General features: G+C 59.6%; 1 protein-coding gene across 2 annotated transcripts; it reads right to left on the bottom strand.

Annotated features, from left to right (window-relative positions):
- Positions 1 to 1,718: 1,718 nt before the first annotated feature.
- COMMD2 (COMM domain containing 2) lies at positions 1,719 to 6,614 on the bottom strand. 2 transcript variants are annotated; one of them, XR_008628550.1, is made up of 6 exons: positions 6,457 to 6,614; positions 5,944 to 6,021; positions 4,687 to 4,769; positions 4,418 to 4,591; positions 2,211 to 2,522; positions 1,719 to 2,131 (listed from the first exon to the last, which is right to left on the bottom strand). XR_008628550.1 is itself a non-coding variant. In XM_055127229.1 (5 exons), exons 1-5 carry the CDS (start codon positions 6,521 to 6,523, stop codon positions 2,325 to 2,327), a joined length of 600 nt encoding a protein of 199 aa, XP_054983204.1. In that variant the 5' UTR covers positions 6,524 to 6,614; the 3' UTR covers positions 1,719 to 2,324. The 2 variants fall into 2 exon arrangements, 1 of the variants encoding a protein (XP_054983204.1); XM_055127229.1 differs by having other exon boundaries at positions 1,719 to 2,522.
- Between the last annotated feature and the right edge of the window lie 2,397 nt (positions 6,615 to 9,011).

Consider the following 9,011-nt stretch of genomic DNA (forward strand, 5'->3'; position numbering starts at 1 on the left):
GTGCACGGTGGGGACGGCTCCTCGCTGCGCCTCCCGGGGCCTGGGTCTCCGCAGGACCCCGCTGAAGAAGGGGGGAGGGGGAGGAGCCGCCCGGCGTCCCTGCAGGCACCGGTTAAGGGAGCAAAGTGTTGTCCAGGCTGGGCCGCCCTGAGGGTTGGCCCCGGGGGTGGGGGCGTGGGGGGCGTCTGGATCTTTTAACTGAACTTGAAAACTTGGAGAGAACTAGCAAGGGCTTTCCAAGACCCAAATGAGGGGCGGGGTGAGGGGAACTGGGGGGCTGCAGAGAGCTCAGCGCCCCGCCAGGAGCATAGCCAGGTGTGGCCCTCAAAGCAAAAATAAGTCAGTGCAGGATGTTGGAGAACGGAAAGAGAACAGGACTGAGATGGCTCAGTGGTTAGGGCGCGGGCCGTGCTCCCTGGCAGCACCTGTGGGACCCCCCCACCCAAGCAGCGTGCGGGGGGGCCCCAACACCGCTGCAGTGGCCCAGGTACTGCTCACATGAGCAGAACAGCCTCTTTGGGCTCTTGAGCTAAACAACCTGTCGGGCCACTTGCTTGGGCCCCCCAGCCCCGCCCCTGCCTCCCCCTCCCCCAAATAAAGGGAAAACTTCAGGGTGAGAGGAAAGACTCTCTATGGCTGGTGAGAAAGGGGTACGGGTCTTCTTTCCGTGTTGCTTCTGTCTCTCCCACCCAGCTCCTCTCTGGCCGGGCAGAACGTTCTGGAGAGAGGGCTATCGAGCGGGAAACGGAAGCGGCTTTTCCCTGTGGCTGTTTCCGTCTCTCCAGCCTCCACCCCTACTCAGAGGTTGGCGCGGACCCCCAGACATGGTGTGCATCTGTTTGGGGGCCGCAGCTGCGGGGACCAGGAGGTGCTGGGAGCAGGTCGGGCCTCCACCCTGCGCTCAGGCCCCCTGAAGCCGCACCCCTCCTCCTGTGCCTGGGCTCAGAGGTGCCGGGATGGGACGGAGGGCCACTGGGGCGCATCAGCCTGCAGCTGCAGACACGCACGCGGCTGCTCCGGGGCCCCACAACATCCCTGTCACCCCCAGTTTGTCTCTGCCAGGAGAAGGAACCAATTTAGACTGAGGCCCAGCGGGGGCCTGGCCTGGCCCCACAGCTCTGCAACTCCTGCCAGTGAGCCCCGTGTCCACTACAGTGACCAGGAGAGATCTGACTGAGAGCTTTGGGCTGGAGCGAGAGCACAGCAGGGAGGGCGTTTGCCTTGCACGAGGCCAACCCGGGTTCAATTCCCAGCATCCCATAGGGTCCCCTGAGCACCGCCAGGAGTGATTCCTGAGTGCAGAGCCAGGAGCAACCCCTGAGCATCGCCGGGTGAGACCCAAAAAGAAAAAAAAAAAAAGAACTGAAAGCTGCCGGCTTTCAAATGGCCACAAGCTGCAGGGAAGCCTCGTTTCCCAGTGCCCTTTGCCGAGGCATCCACTTCCTGAGACCCTGCTTCAAGTTCGTGAAGGAGATAAAAACTCTTCTCCAAAGTTCTCCATCGGTTGAGTCCAGTCTTCAAGACCGTGGCCGCCAAACCTAATCACACCTCCTGGGATTCGGGGCGAGTGGGGGTCGCTGCCCCTTCTGAGGGGCTCAGGCAGGCTGTGGTGCTGGGGACAGCACTTGGCACGTGGGGGGTGCACGTGACCCCTGCAAGGCGGGTGCTCGGCATGGGGGGGGGGGAGAGCAAAGGCCAGAGCCACTGAACACCAGTGATCACACTGCAACTTTTATTATCAAGTTTTGGTCTGTTAATAAGGAAGAAAAGAATAAAAGGAAGAAAAATATAAAAGAGGTTAAACCCCAGAATTATTCACATATACAGAAGACAGAAGTAGCTGATGTGTTATTTACAGATCTGAAAAACAAAAAGCATCTGATTTTTGTCAAAATTTCAGGGCGGAGGGCCAGGAAGGACAATGGCTGACGCTGGGGGATCATACATGGGGGTCACACACGGGCCCTCTTGGGGAATCTTTGGTCACCCCCAGGGATTGGGCGGAGGGCCAGGAAGGACAATGGCTGACGCTGGGGGGTCATACACGGGGGTCACACGCAGGCCCTCGGGGGGAATCTCTGTGGTCACCCCCAGGGATCGGGCGGAGGGCCGGGAAGGACAATGGCTGGTACTGGGGGTCACATGCAGGCCCTCTGGGGGTCTCTGGTCACCCCCAGGGATGGGACAATGGCTGGCGCCGGGCGTCACACATGGGGGTCACACATGGGCCCTCTGGGGGTCTCTGTGATCACCCCCAGGGATCGGACAATGGCCGGCGCCGGGCATCACACATGGGGGTCACACGCAGGCCCCCGGGGTCTCGGCTACTTGATGCTGCGCAGTGCCCGGAGGCAGTGCCGGCCCCGCATCTCCTCCAGCGCCTGCTCCAGCTGCCGCAGGACGGCCAGCAGCATGGCGGGGTGCATCTGCAGCACGTGGGTGCTGCGCTCGCCGTCCCGGGTCAGGTGCAGCTTCAAGGTCACCGACGGGCGGATCTGCTGCCTCAGGCACCGGCTGGCCAGCTGGACAGGGAACAGGACAGGAGGGGACAGCGGTCACGGTCACGGGTCAGCAGTGTGCAGCTGCCCCAGCCTCGCCCCGGAGGAAACCCGAGTTTCAGCCCCGTAGACACCCACGCCGACAACACAGAAGTCCCTGGGGAGGAAGGGGTGCAAGTGCGCAGAGACGGGGCACCAGAGTCGGAAGGAACTCCTGAGCACCGCTCAGGAAACTCAAAAACCGTAAAAAGAAAAATCTGTACCCCTCATTCCCAGCCTCCAGGACACTAGCCGGTCAGAAAGGAACCGCCTGTCTCCAGGACGCTCAGTGTGTGAGACCCTCCACAGGGCATCCCTGGGGCACTGCCGGGCTCACCCTGCTCAAAACAATATTTTTTAAAATGCTTTAATTGGGGGCTGGAGCGAAAGCACAGCGGGTAGGGTGTTTGCCTTACACACGGCCGACCGGGGTTCGATTCCCAGCATCCCATCTGGTCCCCCAAGCACCGCCAGGAGTCATTCCTGAGTGCAGAGCCAAAAAAAGCAAATAAATAAACACATAAATAAAATAAAACGCTTCGGTGATTTCAACAAATGGAAATGAGTCGTGTATCAGGGCAGCTGAGACAGACATTTCACGACCTGAAACGACTCTTCAATAGAAGCTTCTGCAACAACTCGGCTCCCAGACACCTGGTCTCATCTTACTAGAGGTGTCTGTCTGTCTGTCTGTCTGTCTGTAACCTCCCCACCTCCCTTCAAGGGACTCGCACCTACAAGGGCAAGTCCCTGCCCCTCGACTGTGACTGTAGAAAAACCAAAAGCCTTTCTTAAAAATCTCCTCATAACGGAAAAACCCAAAGCACATCAGTAACGCCCCAAAAGGCGTGGGTGGGGCCCGCGGGCGGGCTGTGCACGCAGGGACGGGGTGTGGTCCCCTGAGCACTGAGCTAGGTGTAGCCCGAAATGCAAGGAGGGGGAACAGAAGGGGACATCTTCGGCCTACTGTGCCCCAAAGTCAGAAGACAATCCCGCACCGGAGAGATGATGATCTCCGAGAGGCGAGCAGCCCCCTCGCCTCGCCCCTGCTGTGCGGGCAGCCAGCGTGGGCTGGTCGGCCCCTCTCCCCAGAGGACGAGAGCAGGAGCAGGCGGGACACGGGGCTGTCACAGCGCTGACCAGCCACGCAGCCCAGCAGCAGAGCGCAGGCCCCGCCCTCACCTCCTTCCAGTCCTTCTCTTCCCCCCCCCCCCGCCCGGGAACCCCAGTCTGTAATCCAAGGCACGGGAACGAGCCCGCTTCGCCTAAGCCTTCCCAGCTGAACTACCCGGACATGCCACAAAGCAAAGGAACAGACCCCTGGGCGGAGCTTCTGAAACGATCAGCAACGAAGCAGCTGGGGCCAGGCGACAGCACAGCTACGTACGCAGGCGCCCGCCTGGCCCTGAGCTACAAACCAGAGCGCGGTTAGGTGGGGGGGAGGGGGTGCTGAGGGGGCATGGCGCAGTCTCCCATCCCCTGAGGTGTTGCCGGGGAGGGACTCTGGGGGGGTCAGCACCGCTCGGGGCCTGCAGTGCCACCCGGTGAGGCTGGCAGGCGGCACCACGCGTGCTGGGGTGACCTGGCCCCGAGGCCAGCTCCCTGGCCCCTCCCTGCCCCCTCCAAGCCCAGCCCGCTGGCTCTCCGGGCGGTGCTCAGGGCACACGCTGAGCCCAGGGATCATTCCCGGGGGAACCGCATGTGGTTCAGAACAGACCCAGTGGGCCAAAGGCAGGCAGCCCCAGCCCGCTGGGGGTGTCTCTAGGTCACACGTGGTGGAGACCAGGGATCAGCCCTGGCGGGCTCAGGGGGCCGTGGAGCTGCCGGGGATGGAGCCGAGGCAGCGGCACGAAGGCAAGCACCCTGGGCCGCGGGCGCACCTGCACATCCAGCCGCCACTCGAGGCTGTGGTAGGTGGTGAGGGCGGGCGCCAGCTCGCTCAGGACCGCCCTGATCTCCTTCCTGCTGTCCAGGTACAGCTGCAGCAGCAGCGCGTTCAGCTCCTCGGGGAACCCCAGCACAAAGATGGAGTCCTGGAAGTCCAGCTCGGAAATCTGGGAGGAGTCGGGGTGAAGAGCACGTCAGCGCTCGCCTCTGCGGCCCGAGACACCGGACACCGGCGGGGACAGACTCCGGGACGGCGGCTCACCATGAGCTTGGAGCTCTCGGCCAGCAGGTAGGTGAGCCCCTCCACGCCATGCTGCACCGCCTGGCTGCTCACGCCCAGCTTCCCTGGAAAACAGCAAAGAAGCAGCCGAGACACTTTTCCTCTTAGAAACGACTGGGTTGGGGCTGGAGCGATAGCACAGCGGGGAAGGCGTTTGCCTTGCACGCAGCCGACCCGGGTTCAATTCCCAGCATCCCATATGGTCCCCTGAGCACTGCCAGGGGTAATTCCTGAGTGCAGGGCCAGGAGAAACCCCTGTGCATCGCCGGGTGTGACCCAAAAAGCAAAAAAAAAAAATTTTTTAATTAAAAAATTAAAACGACTGGGTTTGGGCTAGAGCGGCAGTACAGCAGGGAGGATGCTTGCCTCGCACGCAGCCGCCACTGCCTGAGCCCTGGCACCCCCTGGGGTCCCTGATCCCCTCCACGCGGGACCCGAGTGCAGAGGCTCCCAAAACAAACAAACACAAAGGGCAGGTGGAGGGGTCAGAGACGGTGCAGCGGGGGTGGCGCCCGCCTTGCCCTCGGCTTGCCTCAGTCCCCAGCTTACTCAGGGTGCAGTGGGGGACCCTACGGGTGCCAGGGGTCACATCCAGGTTGGCGGCACGCAGGGCAGGGCAGCCCGACACGCTGCACACCACTCAGACAGGGCCGCCCCTGGCCCAGACTCCAGCTCCCTCGACCCCATCAAATGCCTCACAGCCACCTAACCTTTGTCTGCTGGGCACAGGGGCACCGCTAGCAGCTACTCTGCTGACCCTGAGGGGTGCTGGGGGCATGGTGCTACAGAGCCCAGGGCGAAACGCAAAGTCAGGCAGGGCGCCAGCCTTGCACAAGGTCCAGCACCCGTAGGGTCTCCTGAGCACTGCCAGGCGCGATCCCTGAGCACAGCGCCAGGAGTAAGGCCCCGAGCATCACCAAGGACGCCCATCACTACCAACCACGCCCCCAAATAAAAATAAATAAAACGCAGGAGCGTGGGGGGACCAGCGCCGGCTTTTGAGGCCGCACTCCGCTCGGATCCCCTGCAGCGCACGGTGCCCCCCACCCCCCCAAGAAACCCCAAGCAAGGGTGGGGCACGGGGAAGCGCAGAGGAAGGGGCGTGTCCGGGCAGGGAGGGGGCAGCAGTTGCGGACGCCCTGACCCGCTTCCCGGTTCCCGGTGCTTCGAACCCCCCCCCCCAGGGCCCCTGGCAATCGGGGACGGCCCCGCAGCGTCCAGCCCGCAAGCCCCGCTTACTGGCCGCGCCTTCGTAGACCTTGGGGTTCGAGCCCCGCCTCAGGAACTCCACGGCGATGCGCCCGAACTCGGCCACCACTGCAACGGGGGGACGGAGTGAGCCCCGACCCGCGTCCCCCGACCTGGCCCCGGACCCCAGCCCCCTGACCCGCGCCCCCCGACCTGGCCCCAGACCCCAGCCCGCTGACCCGCGCCTCCTGGCCTGGCCCCAGACCCCAGCCCGCTGACCCGCGCCTCCTGACCTGGCCCCACACCCCAGCCCGCCGACCCGCGCCCCCTGGACCCGCCCCTCGCCCGCAGCCCGCTGACACGCGGCCTGACCCGCCCCCCTGATCCCAGCCCACTGACCCGCACCCTGACCCAGGCCCCCACCCCAGCCCGCTGACCCACGCCCCCTGACCCGCCCCCCCTGGCTTCAGCCCTCTGACCCGCCCCCACTCCGCGCTCCCGGATCCTGCAGCTGACCCTCCCCCCTGCCCCGCGCCCCGCCCGCCCCCGGCCCCGCGCCCTGACCCGAGCTGTCCACTTGCGGCAGGAAGGCCAGGTGCTCCTTGTGCTCCTCCGACAGGTCCAGCAGCATCTTGGCTGTTCGGCGCGTTTCCTGCGGCCGACCCGCCCCGCCGCTTCCGGGATTCGCGCGGCTCCGCCCCGCTGTTTCCGGGATGCGCGTCGCCCCGTCCTGACACTTCCGGGATGTGCGTCCCTAAGCGAAAAGGCTCCGGTGCGTCCTCGGGCTCCCGGCTTTGAGGTTCCGGCCTCTGGGTGTCCTGCACTCTGGCGCCCCCTAGTGGGCTAGGCTGCGGCCAGAAGGCTTTCCCCGCGCCCAAGGGCGTGGGTTCCTGCCAGGGGAAAGGATTTTTTTTTCAATTTTTTTCTTTTTTTTTTTTTGCTTTTTGGGTCACACCCGGCGATGCACAGGGGTCACTCCTGGCTCTGCACTCAGGAATCACCCCTGGCGCTGCTCAGGGGACCATATGGGATGCTGGGAATCGAATCCGGGTCGGCCGCGTGCAAGGCAAATGCCCTCCCCGCTATGCTATCTCTCCAGCCCCTCAATGATTATTTTTTATATGGAATTTGAGTCTTGAAAAGTTTTTGATACCTAAATTTTTAACTTAATATTATCTTTATAAGATTTTTCATAATAATTCATCATATTCAATATTCCAATACCAATCCCACCACCATCGTTTCCAATTTTCCCAACCACTACCCAAGCCTGCCCCAATAGCAGGCCCTAAAGAATTTATTTTGTGTTGCTTGTTATGAATAAGTTTCTAAAAATTATCCAAAAAAGTCTTCCTTAGAAGAAAGTGTGTGAAGATTGTTGTTTCTCACCCTGAAGCCATGGAACCCTTGTATCAGAGATTACTATCGTGTTGTTACACGTTGAGCCTGTGTGCTAATATTTTTTTAATTGAGATTGTTACCGTCTACTTGGAATCCTATCCAATGCGTGCTACTCCTGGTACATGTCGTAAGGCCACATTTGCTCCAGGAATTCTAAAATTTTTAATTAGGTGGTATAGGGGCCGGAGCGATAGCACAGCGGGTAGGGCGTTTGCCTTGCATGCGGCGGACCCGGGTTCGATCCCCGGCATCCCATATGGTCCCCCAAGCACTGCCAGGAGTAATTCCTGAGTGCAAAGCCAGGAGTAACCCCTGAGCATTGCTGGGTGTGACCCAAAAAGCAAAAAAAAAAAAAAATTAGGTGGTATAGCTGAGTTAAACTTTTAACTGTATGGCGGTTTTGGGGTCTGAGGTACCTCTGTAGCTTGCTGATCTCTCCTGAGATGTATCTGTGAGTCTCTGGATCACGCCCATTAATGAGCTTACATGGCACCAGAGGCAGTCCATGGAGTGACTGTCAGGGTCCCGGATGAACAGGGTTATGGAAGGAGGGATGTTTAGAATTGTATCTGCCCCTTGGGAGTTTTATGTGAAAAGTTGCAACAGCTAACATTTCTTTTTCCTTTTTTTAAAACAATTTTTATACATTTAATTTTCATAAAGTAGTTCACAATAGTTCATTGCAGATAATATTTAAACACCCACCCCACCAGCGAGCATCTTCCCTCCACAATAAGAGGGAAGTGTGTGAAGGTTGTTGTATTTCATTCTGGGGCCATTTAAGCCCGCATATACAAGAATACAAGCAAGTATGTTAAAACCAAACACACATGTGCTACTTTAGGTACATCAGTGGGCTAGAGTATAAGAGGTCGTACAGCCGCATTCACCCACCCCACTCCGAGGTGCCCTGATGAAGACAGCCTGGCACGGGGTCAGGAGATTTTGCATTGCTCTCTTCCGGGAGCTTTGTTTTATAGTCTCTGGATCTTGGCAGTTGGTGAGATTACATGGAGCCAGGGGCAGTTTGTGGGTGTGACTGCCAAGTTACTGGAAACCTGGGGATCTGGGTGGAGGAGGCCCAGATCCAATTCGAGCAGGCTTGGAGATCTCAGCCCCGGGTCCCACATACCTGGATTCCTCTGCTGGTTCCTTCATGGGTGAGGCTCATTCAAGTGTGAGGAGAGTGGCCTTGAGCATGGCTGTGGCTGGGTTTTGGAGATTTTTGGCTGACAGGGCTCTTCTTGGGAAACTCAACCCGCCCCCCTCCAAGGTGCCCCGGTTAAGACTACCTGGCGTGGGGTCAGGAGATTCTGCCGCAACAGCTAACATTTCTGAAGGGCTAACATTTCTGAACTCTCCCTGCACTCAGTTCTTTGAGAGGCTTTTTCTACGTGATCCTATTTGAGATTAGGAAAAGGAAGGGTTCTTGCAGCTGACATAATAGAGAAGTGTTGGTTTGCCCAGAAGCTGTTCTCTCCATTGTCTTATTTACTTTGTCTCGTTGAATGCTACGTGCAATAGCCATGGTCTCTCATTCACAGACGATGTACTGGAGTTCCTATAGACAATGCAACAAGCTGTGGTCATAGATTACATCATCCTTAACCTCTAACTGCAGGGGGCCACTCCTTGGCCACCTGCTCAGGCCACTCTACAGCGGGCTGAAGTCTGGAGAGGGTGACAGGTCTAGGGATGCTTTCAAACTGCCATATAGC

This window comes from Sorex araneus, chromosome 2 (genome assembly GCF_027595985.1).
Source record: "Sorex araneus isolate mSorAra2 chromosome 2, mSorAra2.pri, whole genome shotgun sequence".
NCBI classification, from domain to species: domain Eukaryota; kingdom Metazoa; phylum Chordata; class Mammalia; order Eulipotyphla; family Soricidae; genus Sorex; species Sorex araneus.